The sequence below is a fragment of the Diabrotica undecimpunctata genome, chromosome 8 (genome assembly GCF_040954645.1).
Source record: "Diabrotica undecimpunctata isolate CICGRU chromosome 8, icDiaUnde3, whole genome shotgun sequence".
NCBI lineage: Eukaryota > Metazoa > Arthropoda > Insecta > Coleoptera > Chrysomelidae > Diabrotica > Diabrotica undecimpunctata.
Genome location: NC_092810.1, coordinates 143,815,166 through 143,840,175, shown reverse-complemented (window position 1 = coordinate 143,840,175; position 25,010 = coordinate 143,815,166). Strand labels below are relative to the sequence as shown.

The 25,010-nt window shown below is 32.6% G+C and overlaps 1 protein-coding gene across 2 annotated transcripts in view; it reads left to right on the top strand.

The window, feature by feature from the left end:
• LOC140448165 (uncharacterized) overlaps window positions 1-25,010 on the top strand; it is a 260,626-nt gene that overhangs the window by 112,876 nt on the left and 122,740 nt on the right. For both annotated transcript variants that reach the window (XM_072541273.1, XM_072541274.1), the window contains exon 2: window positions 13,042-13,336. In XM_072541273.1, the coding sequence (XP_072397374.1) occupies window positions 13,042-13,336 (295 nt within the window). The remainder of the gene's footprint in view (window positions 1-13,041; window positions 13,337-25,010) is intronic.

Below are 25,010 nucleotides of genomic sequence, written 5' to 3'. Positions count from 1 at the left end.
CACAAAAACAAAAATTGGAGATACAAAATATAACAAATTCACAATTAAATCGTTTTTGACGTGACAACGTCTTAAATTAGGTTGTGGCTCGGAGTCACTCATGAAAAAGTGTAACGCCCGCTCACGTCTGTTACGATGAGTCACCGAACGAGAGAGGCCCGCCGGACCGGCGAATGCCTTGCGTCTCTCTCCCACTCAAACATGATCGGTCCGCTGGTGCGATGCTATTTCTCCTATCATCGTCCTATCCTCAACAAAATCACTCAAATAGAAATTAGTTAAGTTTAAGTTTACATGTACAATGTTTTAGTAAACAAAATATATTTCTATAGTTAAAATTTGTGCAATTCTTATTTTCATTCAATTCCTTGTTCTTATTGTGCAATTTAATAATATTCATATCAATAAATATTCTACCGAGAAAAAGACGTTGTCACGTAAAATCTTCGCCCGTTAAACCGACTTTACAGGCAACCGATTTTTAAGTAATTTGGAAAACGGCAACTGGGCTAGAAGTAACGAGCAGAAAGCAGAACGATTTGCAGATCATTTAGAAAGCACCCAACGACAATGATGGTGGAAAACTGAGATGTTAAGAACCATTCCAAACCAAAGTAAGAATAAAGTTAACATCATGTATAGAAGTATCAATAGAGATAAAAAAAAATATAAATCCTAAAAAGGCTCCAGGATATGAACTCATAACAGAAAAACTATTAAAAAATCTACCAAGAACAGCCATAGTTGAGATATGTTCCCGGACTCTGGAAAGTAGCTGAAGTCATTATGATAGCCAAACCAGGTAAACCTCCTAATGAAGTGACATCCTATCAACCAATATCACTCCTTCCGGAGATGTCAAAACGATTTGAAAAACTTCTTTTGAAAAGATTAAAAGAATAATAGAAAGAAAAAAATCTTATACCTAATTATCAATTTGGCTTTAGAAATAAACATTTTACTATAGACCAACTTCACAGAATAATGAATATAATAGAAAAAACTATAATTAGAAGACAAGAAAATCTGCTCTACAATCTTCTTGGACGTAGCACAGGCGTTTGATAAAGTCTGGCATGAGGGTTTCAACTATAAACTAAGAACGTTCATGCCTAAATAGTATTCAGAAATCTCAGAATCTTAGAATCATACATTGCGAATAGATATTTCAGAGTAAAACAAAAAGAAGTGTACACCGACTTAAGGAAGATCAAAGCTGGCGTGACACAATGGAGCGTATTAGGTCCGGTCCTGTACCTACTGTATACGTGTGACATTCCAAAGCTAGAACAAAACACTATTGTTACCTTCGCGGATGATACAGCCATACTAGCGATAGGTGATACTAATAAAGAAGCGACTGATAAGTTGCAACTATCAGTAAATAAAATACATACTTGGACCAGAAAATGGCGAATAAAATTAAATGAGACTAAATCTGCACACATTAACTTTACAAATAAAAAAATAGAAAATTTCCCAGTTAGAGTAAATTATAACCAAGTTCCTTATGCAACATCAGCAAAATACTTGGGCATCACCCTAGACGCGAGGCTGCGCTGGAAAGTCCATGTCAAAAAGAAATGAGGGGAACTTGATATTAGATATAAGAAACTGTATTGGCTGAAGAAAGAATGTAAAGTCATAAAAACTGTTAAAATTAGAAAGATTCAATATCTGGGTCATATAATGAGGGGCGAGAAGTACGTATTACTTAGATTAATTATGCAAGGGAAGATACAAGGGAAGAGAAACCCAGGACGACGCAAAATATCCTGGCTAAGAAATTTAAGAGAGTGGTTCGGTTGCAGCTCATTAGAATTATTCAGAAGCGCGGCCAATAAAATTAAGATAGCGATGATGATTTCCAACCTCCGATAGGAGAAGGAACCTGAAGAAGAAGAATTGGCTGATTGGAAAAAATTCGACATTATCCATTCATAATAAACTATCCATTTACAAGCAAGTACTGAGGCCAGTATGGGTATATGGGTGCCAACTCTGGGGCTATACCGAAGCTAGTAATCAACACATTATCCAGAGATTTCAAAACAGGTACTGAAGAACATTTTGATGCTTCTTGGTATATCCATATCAACAACCCCCACCAGAACCTGGGTATTAAAACTGTGACCGAATAATCAAGAGAACAGCAGCAGGTCACGAGCAGAGGCTGCATAGTCATGTGAATGTCAAGGCAATCCAGCTTCTTGATGACACAAGAACACTGAACTAAAGAGAAGACTCATAAGGACGAAACCATTTGAGTTAGTGTAAATGTGTAACATTTTAGTGTAAAAAGCAGAGTATAGTGCTGTGATGTTATTGCATGTTAGTTGTAGTACATTAGTTGATAGATAAAATAAGAGTAAGCCATAGGGTAAGCCCTTAGATTTAAATATTTGCTGTTTATTAAGTTAGATTAGAAAATGACTGATAATTGGTTATTTGTGACCAAATAGCAGTACACAAACACCGTACAGGTATTATACAAAAAAAAGAAACTTTTTTTTTTAAGTAGTAAAATGAGCCTTATTTTTTTAATCACATAGAACGTAAAAAAATTAAACAAGTTGAATTCTGAGAGTTAGGCCATTTTGCCTATCTTAACTGGGGGTACCCTTTATTTTGAACTAAATAAATTGCATACATACCTCTTGATGTTTAAATTAATTTAATTAAACATTTAAACATTGTGTTGGCCCTGCCGTTATTCTAATTAAAATTTTATCCTACATATTTAAATATAGATTTAATTTTTAAAATACGTAAATATGGCTATTCGCATTTTTTTCATACAAGGTTAGTTTTTCCCCCAAAACGCAAAAACCAAACATCGAGACAATAAATAACTTTCAAAAATTTTGAAATGAAAGGTCGAATAAGCTGATATTTATTTTCAGGAAATTCATATAATCCATTGCACTAATATTAAAAATACAAATAATAGTTATCTTTATTTCTATGATCTTTTTTTTCTCATAATGTCTTATGGAATAAGTAGAAAAATATATACACTATACTTTTTAATTGGTTTAAACTGGTTTTAATTATATCTTGTTAATTGACTAATATAATTTACAGCTTTGCTTGCACATACTTAATTATTTTAGTTTGTGAAATTACCTAGTTAGCGACAGGAATTGACATTTTTAAATTAGTATTGTAATACGAAGGAAAGCTTAATAAGTCCAATGTGCACACATTTTACGAAACACATTACTTATTTTATACTTAATACAAATACATATTTCATACCGCAACATTTTATAAAAAGTAAAATGGTTCATGTAACAATGCCACACATATTTTAAATAATGATCAATATATTCGTACTTATTTGAATTGAAGGAATTTTATATTTGAAAGGAACAGTTAAACCGTTTCAGGGTCACTTGCGTTTTTAAAATTTGACATACTTGAAATAAAACTGATCTCATTTTTATGCTACTTTCTTTCGCATTGAGTTTTAAACAAACAATTACCTACATTTTATTGTTCACAGAAGTATCTGACAGGTTCTCCTGCTAGATAATACCGGCAATAATTATAGTTATCTTTTTAATTACCGTTAACTGGAGCACGCAGTGAACAAGAATGTGACATGATTTGTATTTGCTTAAAACGTTTGACATTGTAAGTAGATAATTGGTTGATTTGAGTATGTTTGACAGATTTACATTAATTAAGAGCATATATTATATGCTTTACTTATACGCAAAGAATATGTATGTATGCGGAGCCCAATACCTTATACCTAAATAAAACCACAGAAAATCTTAACGCAGTAGAAGAAATTTATTATTAACTTTGTAAATATAAGACGGCTTCATATATATATATATATATATATATATATATATATATATATATATATATATATATATATATATAAACCTAGAGCTAAGGTGAATACTATTACAGGAATTAATTAATTAAACTCAACAGTGTTCCGGGTTGAACCGCGTCGATTATCATTGCGCCGAGATTTCGACGTCCTCTTCGATGTCTTCTTCAGGGCTACCGAGGGCTCAGTCTCCCAAGCCCCCATACCCTACTACACTGATCACTAATCAATGCATTACTGGTGCTGGGAATTGAGGCCGGGTCATCTATACCGTCGATGGTGACGTGGCTTGGGTGGAGATTGGCGTGGGGGTCAGCGTGCGGTTTGGCGCGGGGATTGGGGCGAACATTTCTGACAGTAGGATTTTGATTGACGGGTGGAGCGGACGGTATTGTCTTTATAGCCGTATGCCGTCATTTCTTTTATTGAGACAATTTGGCCTTTTTTCATTTTCTAATAGAATCTTTAAAATATTGATAATCTAAATAGAACTTAACTGTTTTAAGTTAGTGTCTAGTTAAGAGTAAAAAATAGTTATCTTTAAAAAATTGATGTTTTGTTGTAACTCCAAGATTTTTTAGAGACGTAGTTGGAATTTTATATAATTTTTTTTGTCATAGCTTTGTATTTATAAACAAAATAACCTATATAAGAATAAGATATTGTTTCTTATTGTTTTATAGTTTATACTAAATACCAAACAAAAACGGTAAATAATATTTAATTAAGGGGGAAAAATACTTGGGTTTTCGATGAGGTGTAAGTTACATAAAGCAACAGTGCTGTTCTAGGGTTAAAAAATCTATAAAAATGATAAAGATATACTGGAAATTAATTTATAAAAACTTTATTATTTAATTTCATGCTATTTGATTTTATGCTTCTATAGCTGAGATCGTAAAACCATACCTATTATTTTTAAATTAATTTTTAATTCACAAGTTTCGCTCGCTAGTACCAATGATAAAACTTTGCTTTTCTACACTCTTTGTTTAATTTAATTAGATAAAACACCATAGTAAAATATTAAAATTGAAATTAGACCCAAATAAACATTCGCAAATACATAACATAAATAAACAAAAATGTAGTGACATTAGATTAACTATACAATCGTCGTTATATCCATACATGAAGGTTATAAATATTTACAGTTTTGTATATTTTACATAAATTGTTTGCAAAAGTAGCTCTCATTTGAATTTTATCTTTAAATACCAAACTATGAATATCCACAATATGCAAAACTCTGTGAAAGTGAGATATGCTATCAAATGTATTTTTCCCTATCTCTATCCTTTCTTAAAAGTATTTATTTATATGAGGCACCAGATAAACTACAGAAATAGTATTATTTTAAAATATTTAGATTATTTCCAATATTTATTGTACGTATTTCGAAAAATTCTTAAAATAAAAAAAAAAGAATATCCTACATTTTCTTGTAATATTATAAAATATGCACACTGAAGTTCTGAAATTACTATAAGATAAATGCATATAATTAAACCTAGAATTAGTCTAACTGTTCGTTTTCTTTGACATACCCGAGACTTACCTAGAAGACTCCTGAAATATAAAAATATAGAGGATGTGACATTAAAAAAATATAAGTTTGATCCACCCTGTCAATATGGGCGGCCTTATATATTTAAAAATATTTGTAAAGTATGGTCTATCTATGCCCAACTTTTGCCTAAATATTTTTTTTTTAATTTCTTACGACAAAGGAGTAATTGGAGCACTAATGCCGCATTCTGTATATCTAGCAAGAGAAATTAAGTAGACCATTCAAAAGAAGTTAAAGACGAATTGAAAAAGCTTAATTAAACAAATAAATTTGAAGCATGAGATTCATTATTGCTGTACTACTTGAAATAAGATATTTGTTCTTCTTCATCTTCTTCTTCAGCCTTAAGTAATCCAACTTTGGACATAGGCCTCCCCAAATCAATCCAGTGTTTTCTATTTTGCGCCACTGGCTTCCAGTTGTGTCCCCCTATCTTCTTAATGTCATCAGCTCATCTCATTTGTGGTCTTCCTCTGCTTCTCTTTTCTAACCATGGTCTCCATTGTTGTATTTTGTGGTTCCATCTTTTATCCTTCAGTCGGGCATTGTGTCCTGCGAAGCATTGTGTCATTTTAATTTGGCAGCATGTTCTCCTGCGTATTTTACTTTGGTTTTGCTTCTAATCCATTATTATTCTTGTTTTATTTCGAAGAATTCTATGTTAGCGAGTATTTCTGAGTTGACAATCGTTATTTTTCTCTTGCTTTGTAGTGTTATCTGGGTTCTTGTTTAAGGAATATAAATCACGGTAAAATGTTTGAGTAACTTTTAGGATTCCGTTCTTTTCACTTATCTCTTTTCCATCTTTATCCTTTAATGAGATTATTATAGGCTTTTTTAGAAAAGGAAAGAGATGTCCGTATAAGGGTTTAAACTATAAAAAAGTACATGCCATTGAAATGTGTATTTATAGGCGAATAAACACTGCTCAGCCACTGGTAAACACATCTAAAATAAGAATAGCCGGCTACTTTGTATATAATTATCTTTATTTCAATACAAGGTAGTATAATCCAAAATAATGTGTCATTTTGTCACTACTTACCTACTTTTGTGAAAAAAAAAACACTCTTATACCAACATAGACCATGTGAATGAAGAAATGGCGCAATTGAATTAAATTTATATTACATCATTATTGCATCAGAAGTACCAGAAGCTTGCGGTCTTTGTCTTTGCATCCAAGATCGAGAATTGAGGAAGATCGACATCAATACTCGATTAACTACAAGACGACGTGAGTGTTTGTAGTCTCCCGTTCACCCAACTTTGCTTAGATTGGACGAGAGTTCCGATGCTGCATAACAGAGAAAATAATATCTAAGCAAAAATGCGATATCACTTGCTGCAGTACGCTACGATCATAATACATTCCATGGTTGTGGATTTCAACTTTTAAAGGGGTTTGCACTGTCAGTACCAAAACGACTCAATTAAAATTAAGTTCTCCACCTTTATTAAATAAAATATATATTTGTAGAGACGCGTTCTTAGATTCGTATGACGATTATTCAAAATTTAACATTTACAAATTATAAGCAGCACTATTCTGCACTATTGACATAAAATTTTATAATATCCTGATCAAAGAGAGAAAGCAAATATTGTAATTAGTAGTTTAGAATTTTTCATTCCGAATCTGATAGATCTGTCTAATCAGGTTAAGAAATATGCTACTATCGAAGACGAAATGCGGAAGTCAAGCGGCGCGACGATTTAAACTACTTCTAAAAATTACGTACTGCTATTTATCAAGTCTCATTGTATCAGTGCTTTCGACAAACTGCAAACAAGCCCATATAAATTATATAGAAACTGACTGTTTCTATTTAGTAAAACTAAATGGCTACCACTTCCTTTACTTACATACATGAAAATAGTTATTTTTTCATGGAACCGACAGAAAAATAAATTGGTACAGTAGGCCATATTGTAGACTAGCGCGAAGCTTCATACCATGTTTTCTTTATTTTTAAAATCTATATAATATTTTTAAAATTAAATAAAGTAATTTTATTAATAATTTATTATTTTTATAATTTTTTTATAAATGTTAATAGAATTGAAAAAGATAACATGTTGTAGAACGAACTCTGTCATGTAAATGGACTCTTCCAACTGTTTACTGTGACTGCTATTTTGTAAAAATCTTTATTTAATATGTACCGATTTAGAAATCTCTTCCAAACTATAAATATGAAAATTCAACTTAAAAATGTTTTACCTACTAATAATTCTTTCTCTTTTGAGAAAGAACTAAGAACATTTAATCCTAAGAAAAAACAAAATAAAGGTAAATCTCTAGAAGCATTCATAAACCAGCAGTCACCACCATTTTTTTTTAAGCTATGTTCAGATAAAAGACCTATTCGACAACATAAAGAATTCACCCGATCCACTTACTACCGTTGAAAATTATACAAACAACTTTACAGCTCTCATCGATATGTTAAGCAAAATATATCCCTATACTCAAGACAGATCTACAAAGACACGAAATACCAAATTAAGAAAAATTCTTCTATAACACTTACAGATGCAAATCCCACACGACCTACAATAGTAATAGTATAGGATACAGACAGTGACTGCTCACAAACCAATCATTAAATAAATTTATTTAATAAAATAGAGTTCAATAAATTAATACAGTGGAATATCAACGGCTATTACAATAATTTACCTATGCTACAGATCATTCTTTCAGAACAAAATCCAGATTTTGTATGTTTACAAGAGACTAATTTTAAACAAAATCAAAATATAAACTTAAGAAACTATTTGTGTCTTAATGCAGAATTATATGCCAGATACGAGGCACTCACATATATTATATCCTCACCAAATCAGAAATATATAATTTTGACTGATTCACTAAACTCACTATAATCTATAGGAAGAATATACCCAGAGAATCATATTCTTGAAAAAATAAAACAAAATCTGATAGAGATAGAAAATTGTAATAAGGAGGTAATCTTTATTTGGATCCCATCACATAATGGTATTAGAGGTAATGAAGAAGCAGGTAAGTGTGCGCGTAAAGCCGTCAATTCAGCTGACTCTATTATTGTGAAATACGTGATAGCTAGTGATGTTTCAAGTGTTATCAAATCGCGGATCCTAAGTGAGTGGCAAAACCGGTGGGAATTTTCAGTGTCCAATCTTCGGAATATTAAAGCGGACATTAAACCATGGAGATGTTTCCCCACTAAAAGAAGGGATCAAGTGACAATAACTCATCTTAGATTAGGTTATACCAGTGCCACGCACAAGTTCTTAATTACTAAAGAATCCGAACCAAAATGTGAGCAGTGTAACGTTAAACTCTCGGTGAAACATGTTGTTGTAGACTGTCCAGTTTTCTCCACAGCAAGAATCAATTATGGTATCTCAATAAACTTGGTTTAGAAAGCACTTGGTGCAAATTGTTTATTCACAAATATGTTAAACTACTTAAAAGCTATTAATTTTGTTAATATATAATATATTTAATATTGTAAATCCAATTCTCGCTAATAACCTTAGGGTTGATGCGAATTTGTAAATAAAAAAAAATTTTTTTTTCTCTCGCACTTTAATACAATAGCCGAACTGATAATTGTAAAATAGAAGTGTCATAAAATTGGATGACATTTATGATAACTTTTATATTTTGACCGTTCCAGAATCGTTACGAATCGAATTCTAATATGTCTCTCTTATTTTTATGTTTGTTTTGTTACATCTTTTATTGACAGATATTCACTTAGTTTTTTACATTTTAATTAATGTCTATATTTTGTTATTTATTTTTCATGCAGTTTTTAATTTAAACCGGCTTAGAGTAAATATATGACGACTAGAAACGAAGATGCAGACTAGAGAATCGATGTAAAGACCGCTATTTCGTAGCGCTAATTCCGTGACGTTGTGTCGTGACGAGAAAAAATAGTATAACGCCAGTATGGAAGCTTCACTTTAAAATAAATTTACCAATGAAATGTCTCGGAATAATGACTTTTGTTTTGACTTGCATTTTTCTTTTTTGTTCTTCTTATTGTGCCGTCTCTTTTCGAAGCATTCAAGAATTTTATTTTTCTCTTTTGGATTATGCTGAGTACCTCTTTGTGTTTACTCATGCGCCGAAGTACCTCACCATTGGCAACTTTTTGTATCCATGGAATTCTCAGTATCCGTCTGTATATATACATTTCAAAGGCGTCTATTCTTTTTTCTGGTTCAGAGTCCATTGTCCAACTTTCACAACAATGCAGCAAAACAGAAGAAAACGTAACATCTGATCATTCGAATTCTGAGCTCTAGACTAAAGTCTGATTTTGTAAAAAATGTTTTCATGCTCATAAGTGTGTTCCTCGCTTGTTCGATTCTTGACAGGATTTCTTTTTTTGGATTACGCTGGCTGTTGATATTTGCTCCCAAATATTTTATGGAAGTTCTATTATTTGTCCCTTGGCATACAAATGTACGTTTGTTGGTATCTTTCAAAATACTAGAATTTTAGTTTTGGACACATTTAGATGTAAACCGAACATTTCGCTATGACGAACTATCGCATTTATTATATTTTGTAGTTCTGGTGCGTTGATTTCTATTAGGATGGTATCATCAGCGTACCTGATGTTGTCTATGTTGGTTCCGTTAATCTTGATTCCACCTTGAAACTCGTCTAATGCTTTTCTAAATATAGATTCCAAATACAGATTAAATAATAGTGGTGATAAGACACAACCTTGTCGCACTTCTCGTCGGATTCATATGTTTTCGAATGTTGTGTGCTTCATTTTAATTGGTGCCGTTTGGTGCCAATATAGTTTTAAGATAATTCGCCAAGTCTTGTTCGTCAATTCCAGTTGCTCTCAGAATTTCGATCATCTTTTGATGGTTAACGCAGTCAAATGCTTTTCGATAATCAGTAAAACATGCATAGACATCTACATTCATGTCTATGCATCGTTGTGTTAACACATTTAAGACAAAAAGAGCTTCTCGTGTTCACAATCTATTTCGAAATCCGAATTGAGTGTCACTCATCTGAAACTCACTGTTTTTTGTTAACAACTTAAAAACAGACCAAAAATTAAAAAAGAAGTAAAAATAGATTTATAAAAATGAGTAGGTCGAAAAATGCAGCTCTTTTTTAAGAAAAATCTTTACTCTGTCGAAAATATTTATCACATTAGGTAAAGCTGGTTCATAGAAAAAGCAATAGGGCTTATTTCTTACTGAAGATGGAGATTTCTTGTAAATATATTGAACAAAAACTATTTTACAATTTTTGAACGTATCTCCATTGAATATCAGCAGTATTTAAAGATTATATTGAAGAATTCAATGCTCAGTCAAAATAGAAACTGCAATGTTTTAAAATTATATTGGAAACTTCAATGCACACTCACAACAGAAACAATCCAAACACAGGATAATTGACTGTGCAAAAAATCTCATGGGAATATTTTTCCGAATGAACTAAAGATTTTCGCCGTCTATAGTATTTTTCATATAAAAATGCGTGCACGTCATGCAAGATTTACGACGAACCCCACAGCGTTGCCAAAACATCAGAATAGTTAGTAAGTAAGAAATTTTTAATGTCAAGTATTTGTCAAACTATTATATTAACAGTAAATACATTTAGTTTTACATTTTACATTACTGCAACACACTAAAATATATAAGAAAATATTTTAATACAAAATTATACATTCTAAATTTTAAACTTACCACTTTTAGAGCATTAATAGTAAAAATGTCCCGCCATTACTTCTTGTTCAAAATAATCTATCTTATATGAAAGCTTATCAGCTTTCTACAGACTATTTAGTTGTTTTGGCATAGCACAATCACAATACACAACAATAATTAATTTTTAAAGCTATTAATCTAAATTTAATATGTATTTATAAATACAATATATTAATATATAATATATTATGATAAAATTGTGTAAGAAATCAAAACATAAACAAAATTCTTACTCTACAAAAGCGGCAACCCTTTAAAACAATTTTGCCACACGCTGAACTGTCAAAAAATTTGAAGTATTCCTGTATCAGTTGCGTACAATTGTCTAATATATTTAATTAAAATTATTATTTTGTGGAATATTAGACTTAAAGAGTTATTTCATAAAATTTATAATATTAATAATAACAAATGTTTTTGGTTATTTAATCAATATAATTCTAAAATTCCCAATATAATGATGATTACATTTTCCTGATTATTATACCATGTTGACGCCTATGAAAGATCGAGCAGTTCCGTATGGGTTTCGTATTATTAGCTGTGAATGACTGTAAATTCTATAAGAGAAACACTCGCTCATAAATGTTTATTTAGGTGCTGGTATTAATTTTATGGGAAAATAAGTTATATGTAAATTTATTAATTAATATAAATATGGTGTATGTATGCAATCAAATTACGGTACCTGTGATGTTGATCTAATACTTCTTCTTCTTCCACAGTGCACTGGAGGGAAAGTCAGATGGGGCAGAATCTTCTTAAAAGCCGCGTCGTCAGGTTTACACAAAAAATACTGAAGTGTTTAGCACGCTGATACAGCAATCCCATCTTCTGATTCGTCTAAGGCCTCTCTAAAGATGCTTTCAGAGTATATGTTAAAAAATGCCGTTGGCAATACGCAACCTATTCTAACTTCTTTTTCGACTGTGAAGACAGTTCAGTTTCTAATCGTACTGTTGCTTTTTGTTGGAGATATAAGTATGAGATCAGTCTTATATCCATACCAACGAGTCCTGATGTTTTTAGGATATCGATTAGTTTCCCATGTGGGACTTTATCAAATACCTTCTCGAAATCAATGAAACATGCATACACATCGCATCTGACATCTCTGGCTCTCTGTACCAGAACTTGAAAACTAAAAAGTGCTTCCATCATTCCGAGTCCTCCTCTGAATCTAAATTGAACTTCACTTAATCTATGTTCTTCACATTTTTTGGCGTTGGCCTTTTTAGGAAGTGGAATAAATATTGATAGTAGCCAGTCTTTTGGTAAATAACCAGTCTCGTAGATGTTGTTGAATAGCTTCGTAATAGCTGTGATTTGGTGTGCCTCTAATAGCTTTAAAATTTCACGATGTACCTCATCAGGTCCTGGTGATTTCCCATCTTCAATCCGCTTAATGGTTATAGTTACTTCTTGTTTTGTTATTTCTGGGCCGTAGGGATTATTTATTTCAGTCGGACTTCGTGCTGCATCTTCAAATAATTCTTGCATATATTCTTTCCATCTTCGTAATTTATCTTCAATGGTATTCAAAATCTGGCCTTCAATGTCTACAACTATGCCTATATTACGTAATTTTTTTTATTGTTTGATAATATATACTGGATTCAGGTTTGACATGTTTTTTTATTGACAGGTATATTGTCGTGTGATTTTAACTATAGGCAAAACCTTATTCATATATTTCTTTTGTCTTGGAATACTACAAAAGAGAAATGTATTATGAATTAAAAAACATATTACAATCCCAAATACTTTTAGGGCATAATTATGTATTTTTGTACACACAATTTTTATTTGACTAAAGCTAGACTAATACATTTCTTGTGATAAATACTAGCAAACACTAAACAATATTTTTTACTTTCAGGTGCCGACGACCAGTCAACTGCTGCCAGCTATTGGGATTTTTCTTCGGTAGATAATCCAGATTTTTACGCCTCACATCAAGGTGTAGTACAGTCTCACCCTATTAGACAAAGGGGACCTACCAAGACACACACTTTTGGAAAACATTTAGACTTTAAATCGTCGGCGACGAACGAATTAAAAAATAATCCTTCTTTATCATCTCCTGACGAATGTGCAAGAGCTTGTAGGGAAAATGAACCTCCAAAGACTTGTTACTATCACTTCACATTGGAATATTATACTGTTCTTGGAGCGTAAGTGATTTTATTTTATAATTTAATATTTTGTTTAGAGTCTGGTCTCTTGTATATTTTAGTTGATAAATATTTTGATTTTAATAATAAAATATGATCAGCAGCCTTTGAAAATTAAGTAACATAACAACAATATAAGTTATAAATTAGATTCCCGATGCAGTGAGCTCGCATTATCAATTAGCCAATCGCGTCCTAGTGTTCTCTACACTTAGCCGCTGATAGCCAGTTTCCTGCTACACGTTTTATATCATCGGTCCATTTAGTCGGTGGTCGGCCTCGGCTTCTTTTATAGTTTCCTTGCCTCCATTCCATAATACGTCTTGTCCACCGTCCATCTTGTGTTCTGGATAAGTGCCCTGCTCAGTTCCACTTAAGCGTCGTGGTTCTTTCGATGACGCCTTGAACTCCTGATCTTTGCCTGATGTGTTGGTTTGTTATGTGGTCTTGAAGGCTCACGTTCAGCATTGCATGTTCCATGGCTCGTTGTGTAACTCTGAGTTTATTCGCAGATTTTTGCGTAAGTGTTAAAGTCTCATATAAGTTTGTACAGGCAAAACACATTGGTTATAAACCTTTCGCTTAAGACACATGGGAATTAAACTTTTTAGAATATGGCTTAATTTGCCAAATGCTGCCCATATCAGGCCTATTTGCCTCTGTATTTCATGTGTTTGATTGTCTCTGCTTATTTTGATCTCGTGTCCCAGATATTTGTAAGTGTCTGTTTGTTGTATGGTATTATTGACTATAGTTATATTTCCACTCATTACGAGATTTGTCATAAGTTTAGTTTTCTTAAAGTTTATCTGTAATCCTGCTCTTTCAAACAGACTTTTAAGCGAATGTATCATAGAAACTGTATCCTGTAAGTTATCTGCGATTAATACAACATCATCTGCAAATCTTAGATGATTTAATCTTTCTCCATCTATATTGATGCCCATATCTTGCCATTGACTGTTCCTAAATATTGACTCTAGAGCTGCCGTGAAAAATTTTGGTAAAATATTGTCTCCTTGTCTAACTCCTCGACCTAAGCTGAACTCCTCTTCGTGTAGTCATATACTTGTATATGATGTAGCGTTCTCGTAGATGTTTTTGATTAGTGTCGTGTACCTGTAATCTATTCGACTTTCATTTAGGGATTCCAGTACTATTTCAAACTCTACAGAATCAAAAGAATTCTCGTAATCGACAAATACAAGAACCAGTAGTATGTTGTACTCGATGCACTTTTCTATTAAGATCTTTATGGTTTGGTATGGTGAGCTCGCATAGGTAGATTTTAATGTATTATACAAGATTTTATCTGAAGCTTTTGAAGTTATTTACCAAAAGTCTACAATTAATTATAGACAGAGAAATCTAGACATCTAGACAACTTGGATTAAGTTCTAACCAGTCTACCATCGATTAATGAGAAAGTTGGGACAAGGTATATCTAGAGCAAATGAAATCTATTCTTCAAAATGTCTTTTTATTGGTGGAATTTGCAGAAACTAGACAGATGGACAGACCAAGTTTGAAATGTGTCATCATTTGACACCGGAATATATTCAAAATGCATTTTTTGCATATCTGGAATATTTTGCATAGATTGTATATTTTTACAAGAAATTGCATATATCTGCATATTGTTATAAAAAAATGTATAATGCCAAGATTTCCTAAATATGTCGACTTTTTCTCGAAATTGTTCATTCAAATTCCCCGAGTAATAAAACCTCTGTTTGTTTGAATGATTTTCGGCGTACTTGCTATTGTAATGAAAGGTTTTAGGTAAACTGGTAAACAACCCTAATATACAAACAAAATAAAACCTACAGAAACACTTTTGTGAATTGCAGCACAACTGGCTCCAAGGAGTTCAAGATCGGATGCAATGGAACTATTTACGGGAAGAATATGTGCAACAGTGGACTTATGATGATAAAATATTTTTATTGGATAAAACACGGGTTTTTCCGAAATCAAAAAGGGGCAGAAGTGTCTGTGAAGTTTTTAGAAATAATATAATATAATAACCTTGCCTTGGAAAAGGCAGTCCGAGACACACGAATTAGAGACGGTGGTACTATTTACAATAGATCGATACAGATCTTAGCATACGCTTATGACATTGACATACTACGGCGTAGCAAGCGAGATGTTGAGCAATATTTTCTAGCATTGAAAACGGCGGCAAAACAGGTCGATCTAATCATCAACGAAAACAAAACCTAGTACATGTTGGTTACTAAGGATCTATAGCAAATGATGAACGGTAAACAGCATTTGGATGTCATATCTTTGAACGTGTTGACAGCTTCACATACCTTGGCTCGCTAGTGTTACTACCAATAAAATAAGCGAAGAAATTAAAAAAAAAGGTGAATAAACCTGACAAATAGGGCATACTATGGACCCCAAAAACAATTCCACTCAAGAAATATCCAAAAAAAAAACCAAAATTATTATGTACAAAATACTGCTGAGGCCGTTCCTCACATACGGGGCGAAAACGTGGAATCTAACGAAGAAGGATGAAAGACTTCTGGGAATATTTAAGGGTAAGATACTGCGCAAAATATTTGGAGCTGTAAACTACATTGGCGCAAAATATTTAATATGAAATTATACCAACACTTTAATAAACGAAATGTCGTAACATTCATTAAAACACAGCGACTTAGATGGGCCGAACACATATTACGCATGCCAGACATGATTGCTAAAAAGTTAATGACAGGAAAATCTATAGGAAGAAGAAGCAGATACCAAACACGAATTAGGTGGTTAGATGGAGTTATCCCTAAGACCGACTTAGGGATACTAGAGATCAGAAGATGGCAAGCCGTTGCCAGAAACCGAACAGAATGGCACCGAATCTTAGAGCAGGCCAGGATCCACAGAGGATTGTCGAGCCAAAGATGATAATGATGATGATCCATTTTTTAAGCCCATAATCTGTTGTGCCTGGAACTTTTCTCCTGTCTTATTCCTCTCATTTAATTAAATATCCTACTTTTTTTTCATTGCTTTTAAGCGCTTTTAATTATACCACTTTCATTATCTTTCACGATTCGCCCTATCTTTTTATTCTTCTTGTGTCCTGTTTGATTGTAGTGTATTGGCTATCTAGTTGCCTATACTAATTTTGTTGACAGCAGCTCGGAAACTGACGGAAAGTGATCGGTTATTGACTATATTATTTCTATATAAATAAAATTAAACGAAAAAGTAATTTCTTCTCTTCCTCTTGTTCCTCTTTTTAAGCAATTCTGCTTGTTTATTGACAGATTAATACCTCTATGGAAGGTTGTCACTCCATCTTTTGCGCGGTCGTCCGATACTTCTTTTGCCGATTAGTGAATTATCTCTTGCTATTTTGGCGAAACGGGTTTCCTGCATTCTGCTTGTGTGGTTACTCCGTTCTTTTTTTCTATTTTGTGTCCATTCATTTATACACTGTACGTTACATTTTCTTCTAATGTATTCACTTCTCTTTCGATCTCTCAGCGATTTCTTGTAATTCTTCTCAGTACTCTTATCTCTGCCGTTTCCAGTAGCCTTTGAGTTGTGGCTGTGTCGGATCTTATTTCTGAGGCATATCTCATTATTGGTCTTACACTGGCTTTATAAATTCTTGACTTTATTTCGGTGTGAATGTGTCTGCTTCGCCATATAGTGTTATTAAGTCATCCTGTCAGTCTATTTGTTTTTTATACTTGATCTTTCACTCCTTTATCCAGGTCTCTATAGCTGGACAGTGTAATTCCCCGGTATTGTATTTCCATTACTTGTTCAATACTTGTTATATTTTACATCTGGTTGGCTCTTTGCTGACTACTATTGTTTTAGATTTCTGAGATGAGATTGTCATATTAAATTCTTTTGCTTATGTTAAATCTGTGAACCAGTCTTTGCAGACTATCTTTAACTAGTCTATCATTATTGTGTCATCTGCCTAACAGAGTATTTTTATTTCTTTGTTTCCCATTCTGTATCCTCTTTATTTGTTAACGCTTTTGATGATTTCATCCATGATCAAATTGAAAAGCATGGGGCTCAATGTATCCCCTTGTCTTATTCCGATGCCTATTTCTATAGGTTCTGTAAGTTTTCCATCCATTCTGACTTTCATTTTGTTGTTTTGGTAGATGTTTTTGATAATTTTTATAATATTAGGGGGAACTTCTCTATTATACAGAAGATGGATTACATCTTTAAGTCTTACTCTGTCAAACGCTTTTTTTAGGTCAATCAGATACAGAAATGCTGGTCTATTATACTTTAGTGACTTCTCGCTAATTTGCTGTATAAAAAATATTGCATCTGTGCACGATCTTCCACTACGAAAACCCTGCTGTTCATCTGCTAAACTTCTCCTCTGATTTACTAGTACTTGTAAAATTTGTAAGTTTTAGTTTAGTATTTATAGTTTTAGTAAATTGTAAGTTTCAGCGTAGTATTTAACAAGTTTATACCTCTGTAGTTTTCTGGCTGTTTTTTATCTCCTTTTTTGAATAATAGAATTAGTTCGCTCGTTCTTCATTCTTCCGGGATTTTATTGTCTTTTATAATTTTATTAATTATTGTTGTTCAATGTTCTGCCATTGCTGCTCCACAATATTTCAGTAATTCTTTTGGTATTCCTCCCTACCTGCTGCTTTTTTGTTTTTCAGGTTTTCAAGTATTTTACAAACTTCGTGTACATTTATATTAATTTCTTCATGTGTGGTAATCTCTGGTGTTTCCGGTTCTAGCGTCGTTTGTGCTTCCTCTGCATAGAGCTTTTTTAGTTAGCCAATCCACGTATCCTTTTCTATGTGTTCTGGTTCTATTAGTTCCTTCACCATTGTTCTGTGACCTCTTATGAAGCGCTATATTTCCTTTTGCAGACCGTAAAAGTCATGTTCCATTTCTTTCGAAAAGCATTCTCATCTTAATTGTTTATTGTTTCTTATAAAAATCTACATATATATTGTCTTTCAAGAGTATCAAGCCTCCAGTATTAATATAAAATCTCATGTACCAGACAAAACCGTTAATTTTGTTATCAATCCTAAGATAATTTATTTCTTTCTTCTAATTAAGGACCACCGACCGAGCTAGAGAATTATAATCTCGGTGAAAACGCGAAAGAGCCATTATGTAAATAATATAAAAAAATAATTAGGTCACTGGTTTATCCAATGAAGTATTAATGCTATTTCCTTTACTTACAAAACTATTAAAGTAATACATTAAAATTGCAGTATCATTTACAAAGTCAATAAATCTACAAATCGTTTTTATATGCTAATATTTCATAGTTGTTTAAGCGTTTAAAGTACAAGAATTCAGGTATACAAATGGAGAGATATTTCTGACAGAAATTACAAAGCATCGATTTACGGTATAAATCTTTTCCATTGTTTGTTTATGTCAAATTATTCTTAAGATTACAATTTAAAAAAAATAAAGGGTGTAAAAAATTATGAAGAGTAACAGATCATCATTAAGTACAGGGTGTATCACGAAATTTAAAATAAACATTTCATTTGAGAATAACACGAATAAATATAGAAAAATGTTTCAGTTTGTAGTTTATTACACTTTTTTAATCTAATCATTGCTGAGAACAAATATAACTGGCTGAGTTAATTATAGCGGATTCAATTTAATTCCTGTATACTTTAAAAGCCGCAGTTAAAGCCATTTCTCTATTGTTGGTTTTTGCAATGAATTTATCGAATTATCGCATTTAAAATTTTTGGCCTTCTTCTTGTTAGGGTGCCGGTCCGTTACGAACGTTAGCGATCATTCTGGCTATGATGACTTTGTTGGTCGCTATACGGAATAGCTGTCTTGAGGTCTTTCTCTAATGTTTTTTTAACTTCATAGTAAGATAATTAGTCATATTTGTGTGATTGTTAGTATGATCAATGATCCAAACCAAAAAAAAAAACTAGAACTCAAATATAGTTAAGATTAAAGTCCGCAGCGAGTAAAATTTAATATATTTTTGAGACGTACTATATATTTACACGTTGTCATTTATGTAGTTTCCTTCTTATATAATTATTCAACTACTTTTAACTTATAATATTCTAATTGCCTGAATGTTGACAAATAATAACAAATATAGAAACTGCATGTGAAGGTAATTTATTTCTCAAGGACAACTGGACAATTAGTCAATATTATGCACATAATACGTCCCGTATTACCTGCTCCACTAGTTTAATGGAAGTAGTAAATGTTATCTAATAGGATTGCATTCTATAAATTATATGAAATGTCATAACTTAACGAACTTCCTCGCTTCTTATTTCCGCAAAAGATATGCACTTACTGCTATATACTGTATAACTCCAAAGTAACTGCTCACGTACAAAAGCGGAGTTAGTTTACAAAAAAATATATGTACGGATAAAGAAGGTAGCAAAAGAAATATAAAGGTCAAGAATTGGCAATAATTTAAAACCAATCTATAAAAAAATAAGAACTCTATATAACACTTCAATGGTAGAACGAAAGGAATGAAGAATGAAGAAGAAAATAAAAAAAAAACCGGGCAAGATTTAATAAAAATTGTGCTCGATATCTGCCTTTTATTTGATTAAAATTCATTTATTCGAGCAGTCAACCTTATATTACTTTAGAAAGTTATACCTAGGCATTAGATTATGTATGAAAAATATATGAAAATTAAATTATACTTTATCAAAAATTTCGAAATTTGTTCACATAAAAATTACATTTGTTTATTTGGTAGAATATAGATATCTATTGTAATTAAAAGATCAATAATAAATCACTTTACTGTTATTTAGTTCATAGACAATCTTCAGTGTTTAATAAAAAAATATAAAATGGGTACAACCTGAATTATCCAAATGCTGGTGGTGTGGATTGTAGAAAGGATATAATTTGTTTTACCCTCTAGGTACTCGAACTGGCAGAAACGTTGGATCTATCACAGCAGGAATTTAATATCCACCATAACAATATATAGTATTGAGCGGCTAAGCAAACAGGATATTTTTCGAATTTTTGCTTTCAGAAAACATACCATAAATACATAGCTATTTAGATAACCTTGGGCCAATAAACATATTTCTAGCAACTATTAGGGCTCTTGGTAAGGGACTCGTCAAGAGACCACTCAAACAAAATTTGACTTTTGAGGCGACTGTCGGAGGTATTAGAAACTACAGTAGGGTCCTTGAGGTAATTTAACAATATCCTAACAATATTTAACCTAGTACTAAAATCTTCTCAAATTTGAAAAATTAACGAAATTCCTCTAAATGGGAGTGACCATGGAAACAAATGGAAAATAAAGAATTCAAGAACGAATTCTAAGGGGAAATCGGGACTTAGGAAGAAACAGAAAGGAAGATGTTTAAAAAGAGAAAATAGACATAATCAGGTGCATAGTACGTAATGGGTGTGACACATGGGTCATAACACAGAAATCTGTCAATACATTAGACGTGTTCGAAAGAAAAATATTACGGCGGATAATGGGCCCAATCATTGAAAACAACAATTAGCAATTTAGCCATAATAAAGAAATAGCGAACATTATAGTACATCAACACTAGCATAATACACTAAAATAAAGTAGATGAGGATCCTAACAACTCTAAATTTTAATTGTCTGCGACTCAAAGAGTCCAAATGTAAAATCACAATGGAGAAATGGGGACTATTGCCTTATGAATCCAAAAGATAATTGCTTGATCCTTGTTTGAATATTTGTAAAAGTTTTGAGAGGCAGTGCTTGCATAAGATACGTTAGACTAGCTCGTTTTGTTCGATTTAAAGGTATTCGGGGTTCTGTATATAAATCAGACTAGACGTGGTTGTCAAATAATGGCTGTGACATTGTATTAATTTGTGTAAAATTTTGTTCCGTATAATGAATGTTGAAATTCAAAACATATTTAAAGGTCGACTCTGCTTTTTGTTGGAGGTGATTAGAATTTCATTTAATATATTTTCTAAAATCATACTAAGAAAACTCGTCTGGGTTCAGTAAATATCAAGAATGATACAGTCAGATGCTCAGTTTTATATTTCCTTATTATTGCATTGGTGTGACTATACTATTTAAAGTGCTTTATAAACTCAAATCGATTAAACAATAATTTATTTATATAAGTAATATATTTAATACGAGGCCTACGTAGAACCTTTCTTTTAAAGGCAAATGCAAATTGTAGTTGCCGCTTTAGTGTTATTAAACAATAATTGTTTATTAATTAATTCATTATGATTTATTCAATTACTAGTTTTTTCTTACTTTGTTAAATTTCCATATTCAAACATGTATTTGTAATCGTTAGGGTTTCCTTTATTATCTACGTGTGTGAATGGAATCTGTTGCGAGCTTTCCATTCTGAAATTATGCAGGTTGCGATGATTGTTTGGTTAGATGATTAGTCGCTTTCTTACTATCACTGTTTCTCCTGTATAAATTATGTTTAATAAAAATATTGTAATCTTTACATAGTTTACGATTTTAATTTTTCGTGTATTATTTTGTATTATTAATGTCACAATTGATTGTAATGAAAATTACATTTTGTAATAATCGTTATTTGATGTTTTTGACGATTATTTTTCCAAGTTGATGGTTGCCTTATTTGACCTCGATCTTGTAAGCAAAACAACCATGCTTTTAGTTGAAAATTCTCTGGGTGGTGTTACCCTCCGGATGATCCCAAATCTTGATAGTTTTGAGTGTTCAAATATTGTGTGTTTATGTATTATGTGATTGAGTATTATATGTTTATGTATTATATATTTATTTATTGTGTTTTGTGTATGTATTATTTATGTAGATATGTCTCTTACTTTCTATTAATTCTTCTATTATTGACTTTTTCATTTAGTATTGGCAACCAGAACTCGCTTTTTCTTCAAGTTCCATCTCCGCGGCGGAGGTCGGCAATCATCATAGCTACTCAGACATTTAATGTACATCCGTACCACTCTCTCAGGTTGCGCAGCCATGACATTCTACGCCTCCCTATGCTTCTTTTTTCTTGGATCTATCCCTGCATAATCAATTGGAACAAGGTGTATCTCTCTCCACGTGTAATATGTCTGAGATATTAAAATTTTCTTGTTTTAATTGTATTTAAAATTTTTATTTCTTTATTTATTCTTCTCAGAACGTCTTTGTTTGTGACGTGTTCTGTCCACGATATTTTCAGAATTCTTTTTTACATCCACAGCTTGGATGATTCCAGTTTTTTCATTGATGTCGCATTCAAAGTCCAAGAATCCAGTCCATAAATCAAAGTCGAAAAAACATAGCACTACGCCAACCTAACTCTTAGTTCCAATTTTAAATTCCTTGTGCATAGCAGCTAAATGTAATCATTTGTGGAGTCAATCATTGATCCCAGATATGCATATGTGTCCACTTTGTCGACGTTGGTTGCGTTTATTAGAAAATTTTGTCTTCTTAACGTTCATTGTTAGACCGTACTCTTTTCCATACTCCGCTATTCTGGTCACCAGTCTCTGAAGATCTTCAATATTTTCGGCTAAGATCACAGTGTCGTCCGCATATGTAATGTTGTTAATGGGACCTCCATTTAATTTCAAATTAACAATATTTTGGAAATCAAAGTCTAATTGAAAAAAAATTGGGTATCAATAATAAGTGTTGCCGCATCTAGCCCTTAGAACTTCTTGGAGCCGGTTTGGTAATTAATTCATGATATCCTGGAAATCAGATTGGAGGATATTGTGCCACTCCTCTACCGCAGCAGTCTTCAGCTCTTCAAAGGATGCAGGGGCTGGTACTCTTGTTCTTACCCGTCTTTTGAGGTTGTCGCAGATATGCTCAATTGGGTTAAGATCGGGACTGTGTGCGGGCCATGGTAGAACTTGAATCCCGACCTCATTAAGGAACTCACGGGTAGATATTGCTGTTTGGCAACGTGCATTGTCATTCATTAGTCTGAAGTTATCTCCAATAAATGGTGCAAAAGGCATGACATGGTCTTGGAGAATTTCTTGCACGTAGACTTGGGCATTCACACTGCCTCTGCCGAACACAACAAGATCAGTATGCGCTTCGTAAGAAATACCTCCTCAAATCATTATTGACCCTCCTCGGTAAGCCACTGTTTTGGTTATAGCGCATGCAGCAATCCTTTCATTTTGACGCCTATAGACACGTTAGCGCCCATCTGGACCTTTTAGGGCTATTCTGCTCTCATCTGAGAACAGTATATTCTTCCATTCTGCCATAGTCCAGTTATCATATTTTCGCGGAATATGAAGTCTAGCCCTACGGTGTTGTGGGAGCAGTTGTGGTGCGCGAGCTGGACGAAAAGCCCTTAAGTTTATTTCTGACAGTCTTCTTCTAATCGTCTGTCTACTCACACTAACATTTCTCACCTCAAGAAGAGACCTACGAGCTTCAGGAGCGGTACAAAGGCGATTTCTCAATACTTTAGTGACAATGAAGCGGTCATCTCTAACTAAAGTGCATCGTTTTCGGCCTTGACCTGGCTTGCGGTTATACGATCCTGTCTCCCGAAATGGTCTGATGGCATCTTGTACCGTAGTTCTGGGTACATCGAATATACCAGCGATATGATGTTGACTGTAACCAGCATCAACTAAAGCCACTGCCCTAGCAGCTTCAGTTCGAACGAGTGGCATTTTTAAAATCACAAACAATAAATAAGCACTAAAATTTCAACTTGAAACAATATTCGCTCACAATGTTATAAAATTACAATTTTAATTACAAATTTAACTTTAATTACAAATTGTTCAAGAATTGTTATTAACACGGAAACAGATTTGCAACAATGTCGTACAACGACTATATGTCAAAAATCCTTCAATGACACAAGTCACAGCTAATGTAAACAAAACAATAATAAAGGTGGTGGGGTTAATTTTGCTGGTGAGTTAAATCGTCTGTATTGATGAAAAACATGGCTAGTTGTTAAACTACCTAACTTTTGTATTATCCAACATAAGCGAATGAATCAAAAAACAAAATGTTGAGAAAACATGAGGCTATAGTTAGGTCTTAATTTCAATATTTTATAAATGCTAGAATATTCCACAGGGTGATGCAAACTTTAAGAAAAAAACACAGTTTAATTCGTACACCCGGTATACAATGAAAATTTACTTGTTTAGCAACTATATTAATATATCAATATTGCCAATGAATAACGATATAATGTATTAAAAAGATCACTTAAATCGGACAACAGGTTTAGGAGATATAAGACATTAAAAATTACCCATTTTTAAGGTGTCCGGTTAATTTTGGCCTAGAGTGTAGTTTACTTATCAGATAGCGTGGAACAAATTGACTAGTAAATCGGTATATTAAAATATAAATAGGAGAAATTTTGCATTATTATCAATCGCTTTGAGGCCTGCTATGAATTAATTTGATATAGATATATCGTAATGATAATTCTATTATAAAACAACCTTTGTGCAATAACGTTACTAAAAATTAAATAGACATTATGTTTATAATGACTTGGTTTTATTCAAGGGTAACCAGTTTGAAACACCCCTTATGGGCACATTCACTTGTTACAATACGGTCGCTTTTTTGGAACAATGTAAGTCACGACTGTAATAAACATTGAATGGATATTTAAAAGCACTTCCGTCCGATTTTAATTACTATTCAATTTTTACTTTATTT